The 20,348-nt window shown below is 54.9% G+C and overlaps 2 protein-coding genes across 2 annotated transcripts in view; both read left to right on the top strand.

Annotated features, from left to right (window-relative positions):
• Positions 1 to 20,348, top strand: part of LOC142819584 (guanylate-binding protein 3-like) — a 72,288-nt gene that overhangs the window by 7,673 nt on the left and 44,267 nt on the right. The window contains exons 3-4 of the mRNA XM_075907690.1: positions 3,481 to 3,686; positions 18,512 to 18,754. Coding sequence (XP_075763805.1) covers positions 3,481 to 3,686; positions 18,512 to 18,754 — 449 coding nt within the window. The remainder of the gene's footprint in view (positions 1 to 3,480; positions 3,687 to 18,511; positions 18,755 to 20,348) is intronic.
• On the top strand, positions 8,532 to 9,877 carry LOC142819586 (uncharacterized). The gene is made up of 2 exons (XM_075907694.1): positions 8,532 to 9,031; positions 9,227 to 9,877. The coding sequence occupies exons 1-2, from the start codon at positions 8,686 to 8,688 to the stop codon at positions 9,703 to 9,705; spliced, it is 825 nt and encodes a 274-aa protein (XP_075763809.1). The 5' UTR covers positions 8,532 to 8,685; the 3' UTR covers positions 9,706 to 9,877.

Below are 20,348 nucleotides of genomic sequence, written 5' to 3'. Positions count from 1 at the left end.
GCTGCCTCACTAGAGACACCGGTGTGCCCTTGTGGAACCGTGACACTTAAGACAGGTCTATCAGACAGCAACAAATATAGACAAACAGGGGGCTTGGAGACTCGCTGGGTCACGAGGTTCGGCTGACCCCCCTTGCAATCAAGAAATCCTGGTCATCGGGTTTCCCCTTGCAGGATTCTTGGGGCGGCTGGAGTCAGCTTAAGTCTCAGACCTGGTCAGCGACAGTCATTCTTACACACAAACCTGTGGTTTCACAATTTAGGTTTCCAACAAGTCATTAAAACAAAGAACAAGAGTACTCCTACTAAAAACAAAAGCAATCCACTGGAGTTTTCCTAACTCCTCATAACTTCCCCACGCAACCCACGGGTTCGTGGTGTTCCTTCTGGGGCTTACAGAGGTTTTTACCATTTGGGTGCGACCCAATTCCACAATATTGTGTTCTTTCCAATGTTCAGACCTATGTGCTGAACGCAACGCCCCCGGGGGACAAACAAATACTCAGACCTCTGTGCTGAGTGCAAACTTACAGATCAATATCTACAAGAACACAGGAATAGGTATACTCACTCCGTCTATACCCCGGCGCCTTCCTCTTTTCTTCGGACCTGACAGCCTCGTGTGACTCATTCAATAGAGACTCCTTTAACTTTCCGGATGTCCCGACTCACGCTTTCGGTGCCGTGACGGACTCAAACAGTCCGGTGCGCACTTCGCGGTCACCTACGGCGAATCTTGTCGTCCGACTCCGGAGTAGTCCAAGGGGTGTCCCATCTGGGTCGCCAATTTGTTGCATAAATTGCAAGGTTCGTCCCCTGGAGGCCAGTCTAATTTGCCCACAGAAGAGAGTCACACTTTCAGGCTGGGTCCAACTCCATTTTATTGTTTGCAAGCAATGGTCAGCCAAGGAGCTATTGCTCAAAGCAAAGCTGACCCTGGGCGTTGGCTAAGCATCCTTTTTTATACTTTCTTTAACTTTCTTATCCAACTTGGCATGTCTTGATTTGTTACCTTAGCTTCGTGTTGCAGCGTTATTGGTTAGCATATTTCAACTCTATTCCACTCAGTAACAACCACCAGTACAGCTTACTTAAGCAATAGCAATTAGCAAATTTCCCTAACTCAAGTAATACGTGTAATCCAGTCCTTGAGAAATGGGTCTAAACAGCTAGTTCCCCTTTTTACTACAGCTTCTAAAACATGCGCAATTAGATATGTGCTGTTTCAAGCTTAAGTAATGGAAGGGGGAAGAAGCACACATAGTTTTTACTATATTTTACTACATTCCCGGCAGGAGAGGGAAGGCGGGGGGGGGGGGGGGGCTGTATGGGGTTGGGAGAGGCTGCAGCTGCTGCTACCGGGCAGGGCCCTGGTCCAGGGTGAGCTGGGCCTGGTGGGTGGGTCCAGGGTCTATGCAGGCCCAGAGCCACCCCCCACAAAAGCGGGTGTTTGGGCTTCCCCATAATGCCCACCCAGCCTCTGCTCGGCCTTCCCCGTGGTCTCCCCGCCTCCCTGCTCTGGAGAGAAGTGACTGATGTCACAGTCGGGTGGGGAGTCATCGAGTGACACCCCCCCACAGGCGCCCATGGGGCTGTGGGCAGGTTCTCACCCTGAGTAACTGGGCGGGGGGGCAGCCCCGGTGTCAGATCGTCAGTGGGGGCTGAGCCCCGGCCACAGGACAGACTGACATGTGAGCCCAGGAGAAGGGGGGGAGGATTCAAAGGAAAAGTGTCTCCTGTTCCCAACAGCCACCTCAGGCTACGCACCCTCAGCCCCTCCCTCCCGACCTCTCTGCCGCTCCCCCAGGGCGGGGAAGGGCCTGCAGGGGGGCCTCTCCTCACTGCTCTGCGGGGGGTGTTGTGGGGGGACCGTGAGGACAAGCCGGGGAGCAGCAGGAGACCTGCAGAGGGTGCTAGGCAGGGAGAGGGGCAGCGCCTGGGGCACAGAGCCCCCAAGGCCCTGCAGGCACCGCTGGGAGAAGCCGTGTGTGGAGACGTTCCAGTGTCAGCAGAGCCCGGGCCTGCCCTGGGTCCTCTCCCATGTAGGGGTCCAGCAATAAGCCCCACAGCCTGCTCCTGGCCAGGGAACTGGCCTGTCTCCTCCTGGCCTCCAACAGCAGGTCCCGGGGTGAAGGCTGAGTGGGGCTAGAGAGCAGGGAGCCCTGGGGCCGCGTGTTGCTCTGTCATCTCCCCCCATTCTCCTCCCCCCACGTGGACTCTGAACGGCCTGTGGTGCAGGAACAGGGCAGCGACGCCTGGGTCCGAAGTTCCCGCTGAGCTGTGTGGTGCCCAGACACACGGCTTCCCATTCGGCCCCGTGCCGGGCTCAGGGCTGCAGGGCGCAGACTCTCCCCAGGCCCCACAGCTGCTGCTGGGCCGCTCTGGGCTGGGGCCACTGGGGATGCATCTGATGAGGACAGAGATGCAGCAGCCGGTCGCCTGCCCAGAGCTTCTCTGGAGACCCCTGGCAGGGCCGACCCGTCAGTCCCCCGAGCGCCCAGCCTGGCTGCACCTCAGGGGCTGGCTGGGAATGTTACGTCTGATCGTGGCCCGAGCCAGCAGGCCAGGCGATGAGCCGAGAGTCCGTGTCTGAGCTGGGGAGGGGCTGGGCTCAGCTCCAGAAGGGAGGAAACATCCAGGGAAAGCCCAGACCCATGTGAGGCCAATGACAAAAATCCCATCAGTGTCTGTGGGGCAGGATCTCAGCCCTGGGCCATGGCTGGGCTGAACCTTCCCCTGGGGCCGAACGTGTCTCCCCACCCTTGGTCTGGTCAGACCATTTGTGAGGGGGCTTTGCCTTCCCCCGGGGAGCCACCTGTCGCTCCAGCCACCTGTGAGACCCCCCAGATCCCTCGGCCTTCTAGGGCTGCGTCATGTCCTGCCTTCCTGGCCTAGCCCAGGTACAGTTTGGGGTTTGCACACCCAGGCACAGGGCCCAGATTGGGGGCTGAAGAGATGTGTGTGTGTGTGTGTGTGTGTGCGCGCACGTGCACACGTGCGCTGCAGCTGCCTCTAGTGCACAGGCTGCCATGGGAAGGGTTGGTCAATGGTGCACAGGGAATGACAGACGTACCCTGGTTTTGTGGGGGTGGGGTCCAATGTTCCCTCATCTTTTCCATCCACGTGTGGAATAAGTTTTTATGCGCACCCAGGCAAGTGCAGATGTGAACCACCTGTAGAAACTAACTGTTTTTTCAGGAAGAATGGCTCTGATGTAGGAGGGGGTTTTGCACAAAAAAGCGCAGTGTAGATGGCACCTTTTTGCACAAAAACCTCTTGCGCAAAAACGGCTCAATAAATTATGCAAATGAAGCACGGCAAAATGCTAATCCGCAATTTATTTGCATAGGCTCTTGTGGAAGAGGGAAGTGGTGTAGATGTAGCCTCAGTGCCCGGCTGGGGCTGGTCTGGCTGCTTTACTCCCAGCCCCTGTCACCAGCATCCCAGGGCACCTGTCTGGATTCCTTAGCTGCCTGGCCAGCTTCGTGTTTGAGCTCTTGGAGCACATCAAGGTGAAGGCTGACGAGGCAAAGCAGGAAGAGGAGGAGACTGCGGCTGATACCGAGTACGTCAGCTTCTTCCCAAGCTTCATCTGGACCCTGCGGGACTTCACATTGGACCTGGAGCTGGAGGGGAGGCAGGTGACGGAGGACGAGTATTTGGAGAGCACCCTGATACTGAAGAAGGGTAAGTGCTCGGCCGAGGCCGGGACAGAATTGCTGGGAAGTGAATCAGGTCCCAGTGCGGAGGGGCAGAGGGGATGGAACTGCTCAGGGCTCATGGTCCTTTCACAAACGCCAGGGCAGGGACCACCCTGGGGTGTGCAAGGGGCTCGGAGCGACGGGCTCGGAGCGATGGCTCAGGGGTGGACGTTGGCATCTGTGTGAAAGTGGTTCCCGTTAACACTGAGCTGTGGATGGGGGAAGGTTCCACGTGGTGATGTCGTGAGTGTCTGACGCTCACGCGGAGCCAGGCTGAGCTCTGTGCTGACCCACGTCTGGCCTGTGCAGTGACATGGATCTGTGTGTCCGAGCGGCTGTCTGCAGGAGCTGCACAAACATGCTCTGGGGACTCACTTCACAGAATAGGTTCCTCTAAGCTCTGTGTCTCTAGTGTGTTAATGAGGTCACATGAGGCCCTGTCAAAGGGTCACTAAAGCCAGGATAGACGACAGCCCCTGCTTCCTCTCTGCCCATGAGGGATGTTACCAGTCAAAGATCGCTACTGGATTGCTGTGACTGGATTTGTTCTGAACAGTCCAGGCTGACTGTGGCTTATTGCCTTGTTATCTTCTAGCTGCTCGCGAACTGATTGATTATTTCAAATATTAGAATCATAGAACACTGGGACTGGAAGGAACCTCGAGAGGTCATCGAGTCCAGTCCCCTGCCCTCATGGCAGGACCAAGTACTGACTGGACCATCCCAGATAGACATTTATCTAACCTGCTCTTAAATATCTCCAGAGATGAGGATTCCACAACCTCCCTGGGCAATTTATTCCAGTGTTTGACTACCCTGACAGTTAGGAACTTTTTCCTAATGTCCAACCTAAACCTCCCTTGCTGCAGTTTAAGCCCATTGCTTCTTGTTCTGTCCTCAGAGGCCAAGATGAACAAGTTTTCTCCCTCCTCCTTGTGACACCCTTTTAGATACCTGAAAACTGCTATCATGTCCCCCCTCAATCTTCTCTTTTCTAAACTAAACAAGCCCAGTTCCTTCAGCCTTCCCTCATATGTCATGTTCTCTAGACCATTAATCATTCTCGTTGCTCTTCTCTGGACCCTCTCCAATTTCTCCACATCTTTCTTGAAATGCGATGCCCAAAACTGGACACAATACTCCAACTGAGGCCTAATCAGCGCAGAGCAGAGCGGAAAAATGACTTTTCATGTCTTGCTCATGATATACCTATTAATGCGTCCCAGAATCATGTTTGCTTTTTTTGCAACAGTGTCACCCTGTTGACTCATATTTAGCTTGTGGTCCACTATAACCCCTAGGTCCCTTTCTGCCCTACTCCTTCCTAGACAGTCGCTTCCCATTCTGTATGTGTGAAACTGATTGTTCCTAAGCGGAGCACTTTGCATTTGTCTTTATTAAACTTCATCCTGTTTCCCTCAGACCATTTCTCCAATTTGTCCAGGTCATTTTGAATTATTACCTTATCTTCCAGATTAGTCGCAACCCCTCCCAGCTTGGTATCATCTGCAAACTTAATAAGTGTCCTCTCTATGCCAATATCTATATCGTTGATGAAGATATTGAACAGAGCCGGTCCCAAAACAGACCCCTGTGGAACCCCACTTGTTATACCTTTCCAGCAGGATTGTGAACCATTAATAACTACTCTCTGAATATGGTTATCCACCAGTTATGCACCCACCTTATCATAGCCCCATCTAAGTTGTATTTGCCTAGTTTATTGATTGGAATATCATGCGAGACCGTATCAAATGCCTTACTAAAGTCTAGGTATATGACATCCACTGCTTCTCCCTTATCCACAAGACTCGTTATCCTATCAAAAAAAGCTATCAGATTGGTTTGACATGATTTGTTCTTAACAAATCCATGCTGGCTGTTCCCGATCATCTTTTTATCTTCCAAGTGTTTACAGATGATTTCCTTAATTACTTGTTCCATTATCTTTCCTGGCACAGAAGTTAAACTGACTGGTCTGTAGTTTCCTGCGTTGTTCTTGTTTCCCTTTTTATAAATGGGCATTAGATTTCTCCTTTTCTAGTCTCCTGGAATCTCTCCTGTCTCCCATGAGTTTCCAAAGATGGCAGCTAGAGCCTCAGATACCTCCTCTATCAGCTCCTTGAGTATTCTAGGATGCATTTCATCAGGCCCTGGTGACTTGCAGGCATCTAACTTTTCTAAGTGATTTTTAACTTGTTCTTCTTTTATTTTATTGTCTAAACCTACCCCCTTCCCACTAGCAATCACTATGTTAGGCATTCCTTCAGACTTCTCAGTGAAGACCAAAATAAAGAAGTCATTGAACATCTCTGCCATTTCCAAGTTTCCTGTTACTGTTTCTCCCTCCTCACTGAGCAGTAGGCCTACCCTGTCCTTGGTCTTCCTCTTGCTTCTAAAGTATTTATAAAAAGTCGTCTTGTTTCCCTTTACTCCCGTAGCTAGTTTGAGCTCATTTTGTGCCTTTGCCTTTCTAATCTTTCCCCTGCATTCCTATGCTGTTAGCCTATATTCACCCTTTGTAATTTGTCCTACTTTCCATTTTTTATATGACTCCTTTTTTATTTTTAGATCATGCAAGATCTCGTGGTTAAGCCAAGGTGGTCTTTTGCCATATTTTCTATCTTTTCGACACATCAGAATAGCTTGCTTTTGGGCCCCTAATAATGTCCCATTGAAAAACTGCCAACTCTCCTCAGTTGTTTTTCCCCTCAGTCTTGCTTCCCGTGGGACCTTACCTATCAGCTCTCTGAGATTACCAAAATCCACCTTCCTGAAATCCATTGTCTCTATTTTGCTGTTCTCCCTTCTACCCTTCCTTAGAATCATGAGCTCTATGATTTCATGATCACTTTCACCCAATCTGCCTTCCTCTTTCAAATTCTCCACCAGTTCCTCTCTATTTGTTAGGATCAAATCTAGAACAGCTTCCCCCTGGTAGCTTTTTCAACCTTCTGAAATCAAAAGTTGTCTCCAATGCAGTCCAAGAACTTATTGGATAATGTGGGCCCCACTGTGTTAGTTTCCCAACATATATCTGGATAGCTGAAGTCCCCCATCATCACCAAATCTTGGGCTTTGGATGATTTTGTTAGTTGTTTAAAAAAACCTCATCAACCTCTTCCACCTGGGTAGGTGGCCTGTAGTAGACTCCTAATGACATCACCCTTGTTTTTAACCCCTTTTAGCCTAACCCAGAGACTCTCAACATGTCCTTCTCCTATGTTGCACTATGTACCAAATTTAAGATGACTGTTCTATATAGTCCTGGGTTTTCTTTATTCCCCTTTTTGTAGATGGGCACCATATTTGTCCTTTCCCATATCTGTGATTATTTACTAGTCTGTCTACTTCTTCCTGGTCATTAGAAGCCCTGGCCCAGGCAAAGCACTATGAATAACGGTGACTTGGTGGGATGACTCGCATGGAGGAGTAAAGGACAGGCAGGGGAGAAAAGGAGGAGGAGTTTCACTGTATGTAAGACTACGTCTATATTGCACCCTTTTCCGGCAAAATCTTATGCAAATGAAGCGAGAAGTTGAATACTGATGTGCTTCATTTGCATAATTAATTAGGGGATGTTTTAGTGCAAGAAGCTTTTGCATAAAAAGGAGCTGTGTAGATGGCTCCTTTTTGTGCAAAAACCTCTTCTTCCATGAGAACTGTTCTTCCTGAGAAAATGTGGAAGAACGGCTCTTGCGCAAAACAGAGATTTTGCACAAAAAGGAGCCATCTACAAAGCTCCATTTTGCGCAAAAGCATGCAAAAATGGCCCCTAATTAATTATGCAAATGAAGTATGGCAATATTCCACTCCATGCTTCATTTGCATAAGCTTTTGTGGGAAAAGGGTGCAGTATAGAGGTAGCCAAAGAGAGCAGTAGGATTGCTCAGAGCACCAGTGTATGGACGGAGAAAAGCCTGTTGAGAATCTTTGGGTTAAGTTTAGAGGTGCAAACAACAGCAGGGATATTGTGGTTGGTGTCTGCTACAGGCTAGATCCGGTGGATGAGGCAGACAAAGCGTTCTTCAGACAGCTGAAAGAAGATTCCAGATCGCAGGCCCTGATCCTGTATTGCTATCCCAAGAGATGTCATGGGGGACTTTAATCATCCCGGCATCTGTTGGGAGAGCAATATGGCAGGACACAGACAATCCAGGAAGTGTTAGGAGAATGTTGGGAATAACTTCCTGGTCAAGTGCTAAATGAACCACCCAGGGACTATACGCAGCCTGACCTGCTGCTCACAAACAGGGAGGAACTAATAGGAGAAGTGGAGGGACAACCTGGGCAGCAGTGATCATGAGATGGTCGATTTCAGGATATGCACCCTGGACTGCAGAGAAGCAGCCTGTGACTCCCTCAGAGACCTGATGGGCAGGATTCCCTGAGGGTATGTCTACACTAGAAAGTTAGTTCGAACTAACGGACGTTAGTTCGAACTAACTTTCCTATGCGCTACACTAGCGCTCCGTTAGTTCGAACTTAATTCGAACTAACGGAGCGCTTAGTTCGAACTAGGTAAACCTCATTTTACGAGGACTAACGCCTAGTTCGAACTAGCTAGTTCGAACTAAGGGCTGTGTAGCCCTTTAGTTCGAACTAGTGGGAGGCTAAGGCTTCCCAGGTTTCCCTGGTGGCCACTCTGGCCAACACCAGGGAAACTCTATTGCCCCCCTCCCGGCCCCGGAGCCCTTAAAGGGCCACGGGATGGCTACTCACTTTGTGCCAGTTGCAAGGCTGCCAGCACCCGTGCCTGCACAGCCTGCACCTGCCACAGGATGAGCCAGCCATCCGAGGGCTCCCAGCCCTCCACTGCTCCCCACGACCAGCCTGGCGGCTCCCGGGAGCCTGCCCGGGGGCGCAAAAGGCGGGCGCCCGCCTGGTCAAGTGCGGAGATCGTGGACCTCATCGAGGTTTGGGGGGAAGCCTCAAATGTCCACGATCTCCGCACTAGCCACCGGAACGCGGCCGTCTACGGACGCATGGCTGCCAGCCTGGCCGCCAGGGGCCACCAGCGCAGCCGGGAGCAGGTGCGCTGCAAGATTAAAGACTTGCGGCAGTCCTACTCCCGGGCCTGCCTGCCAGGGGCTGACCCGGAGGCCTGCCCCCACTTCCATGCCCTGGACCGCATCCTGGGGCCTCATGCCGTCCCTGCCCCCCGGGACGTGATTGACCCCGGGGCAGAGGGACCGCTCCTGGACACCGAGGAGGAGGAAGAGGGCTCTGAGAGCCAGGAGCCTGCCGCCAGCCTTCCCAGGACCCGGGACCCCCGAGGCACCCCACAGAGCCGCTCGCCTGCATCATCAGAGGCCGGGGAGGCGTCCACCTGTGAGTACCCTCGTGTTCCCCTTATGTGTACGGGGGGCTGGGGCGAGAGGGAGCCCCGGGACCGTGCGCCTGGGCCTTGCCCACTACGGAGCAGCAGCTGGGGATCCTGCAGGGGCCCTGGCCTTGCAGAGGGGAGCTGGGTTTCACACACCTGGGCCCCTGGGGTAATTGACCGCTGGTCTTCTTGCACCACAGCTGCAGCACCGGGGCCTGCAGGGCGCACCACCCCGCCTGCAGCAGCCGCCCGCGCCCGGGCAAGCAGGACAGCCAGGAACCAGGAGGACTACCAGAGGCGGCATCTCCGGTTCCTGGACCGACAGCTCCGTCTCCAGGACCACTGGGTCCAGGAGGACCTCAGGCTGCGCCAGAGGAGTCTGGAGGCCCTGGAGGAGCAGGGCCGTGCCCTGCGAGGCCACCTCCAGAGCCTGCTAGACCGCTTTCCATTTCCTCCTCCCCCTGCTCCCCCTCTTGCTCCCCCTGCTCCCCCTCTTGCTCCCCCTGCTCCCCCTGCTCCCCCTGCTCCCCCTGCTCCTCCTGCTTCCGCTCCTGCTTCCGCTCCTGCTTCCTCCACACCCCCTGTCCTCTCTGCCCCCCCCTCCACAACCATTCCCCACCGACGCCCCCGGACCCGCAGTGTGGCGAGACGGGAGAGGCACCCAGACTCCCACCCCTGAGCTTTCCTTTCCCTTCCTCCCTTCCCTCCCCTCCCCTTCCAGCTCCCTCGTCCCAGGTTTCCCCCTCCCTTCTCCCACCTTCATTCCTCCCTCCCCCACCCCAGTTCTCTGAAATAAACAGACGTTTTTGTTGGAAAAACAGGTGTCTTTATTGTACAGTAGATAGGGAGGGGAAAGGGGAAGGGGGGGGGGTAGGGTGGAAGAAGGCCCCGGTGGGGCATGCAGGGAGAGGTCAGTCCTCCTCCTCCTCCACCTGGAAGCTGTCCCGCAGGGCTTCCCGGATCCGGATGGCCCCCCGCTGGGCTTCCCGGACGGCGGTGGTGCGGGGCTGACCGTAGTGTCCAGCCATGCGGTCAGCCTCAGCCATCCAGGCTGGCAAGAAAGCCTCCCCCTTCCGCTCACACAAATTGTGGAGCACACAACATGCCGCCACCACGGGAGGGATGTTGTGCTCGGCCAGGTCCAGACGGGTGAGGAGGCATCGAAAGCGGGCTTTCAGTCGCCCGAAGGCCCCCTCCACCACGATGCGGGCCCTGCTCAGCCTGTTATTGAAGGCCTGGCGGGAGGGATTGAGGTGCCCCGTGTAGGGCTTCATGAGCCAGGGCTGCAGTGGGTAGGCGGCATCCCCCACCAGGCAGACGGGCATGTCCACGTCCCCGACCCTGATGTGGCGGTCGGGGAAGAAGGTCCCGTCCTGCAGCCGCTGGCACACGGAGGAGTTCCGGTACACCCGGGCGTCGTGTGCTTTGCCGGACCAGCCCACATTTATGTCCGTCAACTGTCCCCGGTGGTCACACACGGCCTGCAGGATGACGGAGAAGTACCCCTTGCGGTTCACGTACCGGGACGCCTGGTGTTCCGGGGCACGGATGGGGATGTGCGTCCCGTCGATGGCCCCCCCGCAGTTGGGGAAGCCGAGGGCGCCGAATCCCCGGATGACGGCATCCGGGTCGGCGAGGCGGACCACCCTGCGGAGCAGCACCCGGTTGATGGCCTTGACCACCTGCGGAGAGAGACACAGCAAAGCGTCAATCAGTGGGGCGCCCGGGTGGCTGGGAGCATTCATGCCCTGGCAGTGCCCCGCGCCCCACTCCCAGAAGCAACCCCCCTGGCGGCGTGTAGTACGGCCGGGACAGCCCGACCCCTCCGGTGCGGGGCGCTTTCGCCTCCTCCCGCCCCCCCCTTTGTCCCTGGGGCGGCCCATCCCCTCCTCGCAGCCCCCCTCCCCCCCGGCTCGGTGGCCGACGAGCGCCGTACCTGCATGAGCACTGCTCCGACAGTGGATCTCCCCACGCCGAACTGGTTCCCGACGGATCGGTAGCTGTCCGGCGTGGAGAGCTTCCAGAGGGCGATGGCCACCCGCTTCTGGAGGGGGATGGCGGGCCTCATGCGAGTGTCCCTTCTTTGCAGGGCAGGGGCGAGCCACTCGCAGAGCTCCAGGAAGGTGTCCCTCCTCATCCTAAAGTTCTGGGTCCACTGTCGGTCGTCCCAGCGCTCCAGGACGATGCGGTCCCACCAGTCGCTGCTGGTGTCCAGACGCCAGATGCGGCGGGGCACGCCGGTGCCGGGGCGCCGCCGCGGCTCCTCCACGGCCCCCAGGGCGGCCAGGCGGAGAGGCAGGGGGCTGACGTTCCCCAGGTGGTGCCAGGCAGCCTCGAGCCATTGCTGGCAGGCTTGCAGCAGCAAGTCCAGAACGTGCACCAGAAGGTGCAGGGCGAGCCGTGGCTCCATGTTGCCACCTGCGGCAGTCCCCCCCGAAGGGAAGCACCGACACAGACGGGCACAGAGACCGACGCTTTGCTGTCCCTCGGCGAGGTTGGCAAGCAAGCAGGAAAAGCTGAGAACCGGCTGTCCAGGGGGGGTCCCTTTAAGCACGAGCCTCAGATAGCCTCAGACAGCAGCCACACAAAGCAACTGCTGACCTGATGCCCTGCCAGAACCGGTTTCAGCTGCCCTTAAATGCCCCCCTGCGTCCAATCAGTGTGGACGCGCTAGTTCGAACTAGCAAAACGCTAGTTCGAACTAGTTTTTAGTTCTAGATGCGCTAGTTCGAACTAGCTTAGTTCGAATTAACTAATTCGAACTAAGTTAGTTCGAACTAGCGCTGTAGTGTAGACGTACCCTGGGATGCTAACACGAAGGGGAAAGGAGTCCAGGACAGTTGGCAGGATTTTAAAGAAGCCTTATTGAAGGCGCAGGAAGAAACCGTCCCAATGAGCAGTAAGAAAAGCAAATATGGCAGGTGACCAGCTTGGCTTAGCAGGAAGACCCTTTGTGAGCTTAAACACTAAAAGGAAGCTGACAAGAAGTGGAAAATTGGACAGATAACCAGGGAGGAGGATAAATCTATTGCTTGAGAATGCAAGGGAGTTATCAGGAAGGTGAAAGCGGAATTGGAATTGCTGCTAGCAAGGGATGTGAAGGGTAGTAAGAAAGGTTTCTACTGGCATGGTAGCAATAAGAGAGTGATCAGAGAGGTTGTGGGACCCTTACTGGATGAGGGAGGTAACAGATGATGTGTACTTCCTGAAATGTTCAATAATTGTTTTGCTTCTGTCTTCACAGACAAGGGCAGTTCCCAGACTGCTGCTCTAGACAACATAGTAAGGGGAGGCGTGAGCAGCCCTCGGTGGGGAAAGAACAGATTAGGAACTATTTAGAAAAGCTGGACATACACAAATCCATGGGGCCGGATTTGATGCATCCGAGGATACTGAGGGAGCTGGCATTGCAGAGCCTTTGGCCATTATCTTTGAAAACTCACGGAGATCAGGAGAGATCCCGGATAATTGGAAAAAGGCAAATGTAGTGCCCATCTTTAAAAAAAGGAAGAAGGACAGTCCAGGGAACTATAGACCAGTCAGCCCTGATCTATAGTGGAGGGGATCCTCAAGGAATCATGGAGGGGATCTTCAAGGAATCCATTTTGAAGCACTTGGAAGAGAGGAAAGTGATCAGGAATAGTCAGCATGGATTCACGATGGGCAAGTCATGCCTGACCAATCTGATTAGCTTCTATGATGAGGTAATGGGCTCTGTGGGCATGGGGAAGTTGGTGGATGTGATATACCTTGGCTATGTCTACACTGGGCCACTTATTCTGGAAAATCAGCCGCTTTTCCGGAATAAGCTGCGAGCTGTCTACACTGGCCCTTGAATTTCCGGAAAAGCAACGACGTTGAACTGTACGAAATCAGCCGCTATTCCGGAAAAACTATTCTGCTCCCGCTCGGGCATAAGTCCTTATTCCGGAACACCGTTCCGGAAAAGGGCCAGTGTAGACAGCCCAGTAGTCTTTTCCGGAAAAAAGCCCCGATCGTGGAAATGACGATTGGGGCTCTTTTCCGGAAAAGCGCGTCTACATTGGCCATGGACGCTTTTCCGGAAAAAGGGCTTTTCCAGAAAAGCAGCCTGCCAGTATAGACGCTCTTTTTCCGGAAATACTTATAACGAAAACTATTCTGTTTTAAGCATTTCCGGAAACTCATGCCAGTGTAGACACAGCCCTTGAGTTTAGCAAAGCTTTTGATCCAGTCTCCTACAGTAGTCTTACTAGCTAGTTAAGGAGGTATGGATTAGATAAATGGACTGTAAGAAAGATAGAAAGCTGGCTAGACTGTTGGGCCCAATGGATAGTGATCATTGGCTTGATGTCTGGATGGTGGTCGGTTTCTAGCGGAGTGCACCAAGGATCAGTTCTAGAGTTGGTTTTGTTCAACATCTTTATTAATGACCTGGATGAGGGGATGGATTGCACCCTCAGCAAGTTTGTAGATGACATTAAGCTAGGGGATAAGGTAGATACATTGGAAGGTGTACATAGGGTCCAGAGTGACCTAGACAGGTTAGAAGATTGAGCCCAAAGAAATCTGATGAGGTTCAACAAGGACAAGTGCAGAGTTCTGCCCTTGGGACAGAAGAATCCCAAACATTGCTACAGGCTGGGGACCGACTGGCTAAGTAGCACTTCTTCAGAAAAGGCCCCAGGGATTCCAGTGGATGAGAAGCTGGAGATGAGTCAACAGGGCGCCCTTGTAGCCAAGAAGGCAAATAGCATATTAGGTTGCATTAGGAGAAGCATTGCCAGAGGATCCAGAGGAGTGATTGGTCCCCTTTATTCAGCTCTGGTGAGGCCACATCTGGAGTATTGTGTCCTGTTTTCCCCCCTACACACTATTTAAAGGATTTGGATGCATTGGAGAGGGTCCAGCCACAAACAGTCTGCATGTGTCTTGTCTCCTCTCATTGCTCACTGCTATTGTGCCAGTAGTTTCAAAGGTTCATACGGGATGACCCAGTCATTACGTGCCTCTCAGCCGGGCTCTCAACTCAAACAAGACGGAGGAGCAGCTAGCACAGAGCTTGGTTAATAATATTACAGGGGGTAATGCAATTAATGCCAACTGCAGAGCTCTCTGGAAAGTAGGCTCTGTGGGCCTGGGAGTTACCGGGGGTCTGGCACGGGGCAGTAGCAGGGGATGGGCCCCTCACTCACCTCAGCAGCAGGAGGCCGAGCAACCTGGCAGCCTGAACCCCTCTCCCCTGCTGTCCAGTTCCCAGGCCAGTGCACTTGGCATCGCCCTGGCCCCAGCCCCAGCGACGCGCAGTGTAACAGTGTAACAGGCATCAGTGGGGCAGAGCTGAACTGGCTGCTGGGTCACTCCAGCTCCCACCACCACGGGAAGTGTGGGGGGCCACCACCTGTTGCTGCCCCATGTCAGGCTCAGGGTAATCCCCTGGCTCACGTCACTCGGGGGCGGTGGCTTGGGGCAGAGGCTGCAATGGAGGGCAGGGCAGAGCAGGTACGAGAAGGGGGAGAAGGGAGCAGGGACGGGGCTTGGTGGAAGCAGTGGAATGTGGGAGGAGTGGGAGAGGGGAAGAGGCAGGCGGGGCGGAGCCTGTGGCAGGGCAATTCCTCCTGGCCCTGCACTCTGATTGGGCCGGCCCTACACACGAGAATCCGTCTGTATAATGAGATGAGATCCAGGGCAGACAAATGGGAAGTTCTTCAAAATCTCAGGCACAAATGCGGCAGGTGGACTAACTGGGGAGGCAGCTGAAAGGGGCCGGGGGTACAAACTAGCAGCGTGAGTCGTGTGCGGGGAGGGAACGGCGTTAGGAAGCAGCCTGGGCTGGGCTGGAGAGCAGCGACTGGGGCTAATTCATCACAATGTCGCTGCCCAGGGCGTGGGAGGGTGGTTAAAAAAACCAACCCAGAGAGAAAGTGCAGGCAGCCCATGGAGTTCAGAAGAAAAACATTCAGGCCACAAATGGATTAAAAACTCACCAACCGAAATAACTGTGAGCCCCAAATGCATGTTTACCGCTGTCCCGGCCACCTGAGCCTGGGAGGGGGAGGAGACAGCTTTTAGCAAGCCCCTTTCTCTCGGCACATCCCCCAATGGGTTGTGGGGAATAGAGACCACCTGGCATCTGGTCCTGGCTTACCGAGACAGTTCCTGTCTTTCTCCTCTCCCATGCTCCTGGGACTATTTCCTTGCTAGCCCTCTTCCTCCGTACATCCCTGTGTGTCTTTACTGGGCCTTCCAAAACCCTTATGGGGACTGTCCAGGTGGTGGGGTGGGCTGACCACTAGGCACTCTGCCCTCACGGGCATGTCACCTGCCACATTATCTGATCCTGGTTTGTCAAACTTATTCCTGCTTTCCAAGTGTTTAGTTGGGAAGGTGGGAACTGAATGTAAGCGGGGGAATGGTCCCACTATTGTGGGGAACTTTCCTGGCTTCTATACACCCCGGTGAAATGAACCAACGAAAGGATCTGAGTCCCCGCTCCCACTTCCTTTACCCCACGGCTCCCTGATCCTGAGGGCTCCCCCTCCACTCTCCTGAGTAGCAGAGTCCTCGAAACCCCAACAAAGCTGGGCCCAGGTTTCCTGGGGCTTAATCCCTGACCTTGTAGTCACTAGGGGCAGGAGTTGGGGTGTCCCCACTCCGAGGTGCTCTCCTCACACTGCAGGCCTTCTTGGCCCAGTGATCACTTCATAAGGTTCAAAGCAAATACAATTTATTAAACATCAACTGATTAAAGAGAAAAGAATAAGAAAAAAATGAGAATGGTTAAATGAGAACACACAGCCCTGCTCTGTAGCACAGGGACATCAAAACAGCAGTCTGCAGAGTGTAAGGACAGTCCACAGTCTCTTCCTTAGAAGCCCTGGATATGCTGCAGGGGGCTGCAGGCTGGACACGCTTGGGGTATGTCTACACTACAATGTTAGTTCGAACTAACTTTAATAGGCGCTACACTAGCGCTCCGCTAGTTCGAATTTGAATCGAACTAGCAGAGCGCTTAGTTCGAACTAGGAAAACCTCATTTTACGAGGATTAAGCCTAGTTCGAACTTACTAGTTCGAATTAAGGGCTGTGTAGCCCCTTAATTCGAACTAGTGGGAGGCTAGCCCTCCCCAGGTTTCCCTGGTGGCCACTCTGGCCAACACCAGGGAAACTCCATTGCCCCCCTCCCGGCCCCGGACCCTTTAAAGGGGCACGGGCTGACTACGGTGCCCGTGCCAGGTGCAAGCCTGCCAGCACCCAGCCAGCAGACCCTGCACCTGGCACGGCACAGAGCCACCTACCCGATGTCCCCCAGCCCTCCCCCTCTTCGCGGGACCAGGCTGGCGGCTCCCGGGAGCTTGCCCGGGACTGCAAGAGGCGGGCACCCGCCTGGGCTAGTGCAGACATCGTGGACCTCGTCCACGATCTCCGCACTAGGCACAGGAAAGTGGCCGTCTAGGGCAGGAGAGCTGCCAGCCTGGCCACCCAGGAGCAGGTGTGCATGAAAATCAAGGGGGTCCACTGAGACCCCCGACCCTGAGCCCTGAGCTTACAATGGCCATCCTGGGTCAGACCAAAGGTCCATCTAGCCCAGTAGCCTGTCTGCCGACAGTGGCCAACCCTAGGGACCCTGGAGGGGATGGACCGAAGACAGTGACCAAGCCATTTGTCTCGTGCCATCCCTCTCCAGCCTTCCACAAACAGAGGCCAGGGACACCACTCCTACCCCCTGGCTAAGACTACTCCATGGACCCAACCTCCATGACTTGATCTCACTTCCCTTTAAAGTCTGTTCTAGTTGTAGCCTTCACAGCCTCCTGCAGCAAGGAGTTCCACAGGTTAACTATTTGCTTTGTCAAGAAGAGGAACTGTCTCTTACTAGTTTCAAGCTTGATACCCATTCCTTTCCTTTGGTGTCCTCTAGTCCTTCTTTATGGGAACTCAGGAAGAACTTTTCTGGATGCACCCTCTCCACCCAACCCCTGCTTTTAGAGACCTCTATCCTGTCCCCGCTCCTTCTCCTCTTTTCTAAGCTGAACAGTCCCAGTCTCTGTAGCCTCTCTTCATCTGGGACCTGTTCCCAACCCCTGATCATTGTAGTTGCCCTCCCCTCTCCCAGCCTTTCTCTTCCCCTCTCCCACCTTCTTTTCCCAGTCTCCCCCAGTTTTGTTCAATAAAGACAGAGTCAACGTTGGAAGACACGTTATCTTTATTTTGTACATCAAGAAAAGGGGCTAGGGAAGGGTAAGTGGAAGGAGGTGAGGGAGGAATGGGGTACGAGCCCCCGATGGGGAGGACTGGGCTGGCTCTGTGGGCTTCTGGGGGTGGAAGCTCTCCTGCAGTCCCCCAATTGCCCCCTCTCCCCAGATGGCAGCCTGCGGCAAGTGCAGCCGGGCTGATGGCCGAGTGCTGTGATGTGCCCAGTTTGGGCACTCCGGGCACTCCAAGCCAGGACTGCTTTGCAAGCGGGGCACCCCTGAGAACTGTCTGTCCGGGGTGGGGGTCGGGTCCCTTTAAGTGCAGCCCTCGGCTAGCCTGAGACAGCATCTCCACGCTCTAAGTCCTCCTCTGATGCCCTGCCGGCACTGCTTCCGGCCATCCTTAACTTCGGTTCAGGGTCCACTCAATGTGGACATGCTAGTTCGAATAAGCAAAATGCTAATTCGAACTAGTTTTTAGTTCTAGACGCGTTAGTTCGAATTAGCTTAGTTGGAATTAACTAATTCGAACTAAGTTAGTTCGAACTAGCGCTGTAGTGTAGACATACCCTTGCTCTGGCAGTGACCACACAGCCTCAAGCTCTAAGTGGCCAGACCCCTCTCCCAGTCCAGAGCCTCTCCCCACACTTTGCAGGTCCCAGTAGCTCACCACACCCAGCTGCAGGCTGTGCTGCTTGGCTAGTCTCCAGCTCCTTGCGTTGCTTCTCTGTTCCTTTTGGCTCTCTGAGCACTGCCAGTCTGCTGCTCAACACAGGGTCTGCGCTCCTTGAGCTGTGTATACCTGGCTCTGCAGCTGCAAAACTTCTGCACACAGCTTGCACTCCGTGGGCTCTCTCTCAGCTCTCTCCTTGCTCAGAGAGACCCAGAACAATCCCAGTTCACAGGGAGGACGGGGCCTGGCCTCTCCCCTTCCTCACTGGCCTGTCCAACCTGTCAATCAGGCTGAGCTGGAGTGTTGGCAGCTTTCCATTGTCTCTGGGGTCTGTCAGTCTCATGGACCCTTCCCCTTCTGAAACTAGGAGCTGGCAAACCAAAAAACTCCCACAGAGTTTTAGTAACGGGTAACAGTCCGCTTACATGAAGGAGTTGTGCTTGGGATAAAGCCAGAATTGGCAGAGATCTGCCTTTGAGTGGCAACAAGCCAGCAGCCAGGATGGGTGGACGGATGCTCTGCTGGGAGATAATACGTCCTGTTCTAGACTGTTTGAATTCACTGGTCTCTCTCTCTCTCTCTCTCCCCCTCTTCCCTCCCGCACCATTGCTGGCTGCTCCCTCTCCCTCTCCGTGCAGGCCGGAGCAAGGAGGTGTTGAGTCACAACCTCCCACGCCAGTGCATCCGCGAATACTTCCCCACGCGCAAGTGCTTTGTGTTTGACCGGCCAGCCAGCAACAGGGACATAAAGCAGCTGGAGTCGCTCCCTGACAGCGCCCTGCAGCCTAAGTTCCTGGAGCAGAGCCGCAGATTCTGCCAGTATGTTCTCCAGGAGTCGAGGGTGAAGATGCTGAAAGGAGGCCACCCCGTCACCGGGCCAAGTGAGTCATGAGCGGGAACTAGCAAACCAGGGGAATGTCTGTGCAGCCGGGCTGCCCCCTCCCCAGGATAAGGCCGGGAGAGCAGGTCCTCAGGCTCCAGGGACTGACGCGAGGGTAGAATGATCCTTTCAGTCCCTAATGCCACCTCTCATCTCCATAGGCCGGTGTCCGAGTGCCTGTTAGTCAGTTTCCAAGCTGAGGGAATTTACTGGGAGTGGAGAGCAGCACTCTAAGCCTCCCCCTCCCCCCAGCGCCTGGAGCAGAGGGGCCCAGAGAGCAGCCAGACGCTTTGAACAGCCTGGGGCTGCTCTGAATCTGGTGGCTGCTGAGTGCCTGGGGCCCTGATGGGGTGGTCCACAGATTGAACTGGGCAGCCCGCGGGCCAGATCCAGTGGCTTGGGGGCCAGATCCAGCCCATGACCTGACCTTCCCGCCCAGTCCCCATGGAAAGCCCTGCGGTGCTCCGGCTGCAGGATGTAGCGAGTCCGGTGAAGATGCTCCATGGGGCCGGGGGAGAGCGCGTCCGTCAGCCCAATAACTCCCCTTCTGCGCTTAGGTGGGTGCAGCTCCCCTCGCCCAGGGCAGTGAAACTTACACAGAACCAACTGGGTGTGGCCCGGGCCTCGGTGGGCGACAAGGGAGACGGGCGAATGCAGCCAGGCAAGGGGGGAGCCCGAGGAAACAAGACACAAGGAATTTCCGTCCCTTCCTCACCAGTCACCTGCTGCCCCTTCCCTCCTGTCCTCCCTCGCCCCCTGGGAGCTGCCCTGCTCCTCTCTCTGGATTTCCCTGGTCTCTTCCCGTCCCCCTTCTCAGCTGGTCACCTGTCCGCCCCCCCCCCCCCCCGCACCACCTTCAGTGTAAGCCAGGCCTTTCGCCGTCTCCTTCCCAGCTGCCCCCCCGTACTTCATACCACTCAGAGGCTTTGCCACCGAGCACCGTGAAGCCATCTGGCCAGAGCTCCTGTGTAGCACAGGCTGGAGCAATTCAGCCTGTCATTGCAGCTCCCACCTGGGGTGTTTGGCGGATCTGACAGATGGAGCCCCTGAGTCTTGTCGCAAACAGAAGGGCTGGTGAGTGGATCCCAAGGGAGCAGTTTTCTCCACCCACTTAGCCCTGGTGCCAACAGCTTTACCAGGGGCCGGGGAACGGTGCATCAGGGCCAAACTCCCCAACCAGGAATCCCTCCCCCACCTCGCAAGGCAGGGTGTCGGAGAAGGGGACGTACGTGCTGGGTTTAGGTTCTATACGTTACTTCCAGATTTGCAATTAGCCCGAGAAGCGGCCCAGGCGGTGCCCTGAGTTCAGAGAGCAGCTGCACTGATGTATCTGAGGGTCCAGTGTTCACCTGTCCTGGGTGATTCCTGCAGAGCAGCTTCCTGTTGCCATTTCCAGGGTAATTAAGTGACAAACCAGTTTCCTGGGACGAGTCCCCCCCAGAAACAGCGTTTGGCAAAGTCAGCGCATCTTTCCAATGCTCTTGTCCCAGACTGTGACTCTGATCCTCCCCAATCCGATCTCACCGCTCAGCACAGGAGTGACTGCCGGGGACAGAAAAAGGGGGCACCAGTCAGGTGACTGCCCTCCCCATGTG

This window comes from Pelodiscus sinensis, chromosome 24, assembly GCF_049634645.1.
Source record: "Pelodiscus sinensis isolate JC-2024 chromosome 24, ASM4963464v1, whole genome shotgun sequence".
NCBI classification, from domain to species: domain Eukaryota; kingdom Metazoa; phylum Chordata; order Testudines; family Trionychidae; genus Pelodiscus; species Pelodiscus sinensis.
Note: the sequence above shows the minus strand (reverse complement) of the source record. Positions and strands in the feature narration are given on the sequence as shown.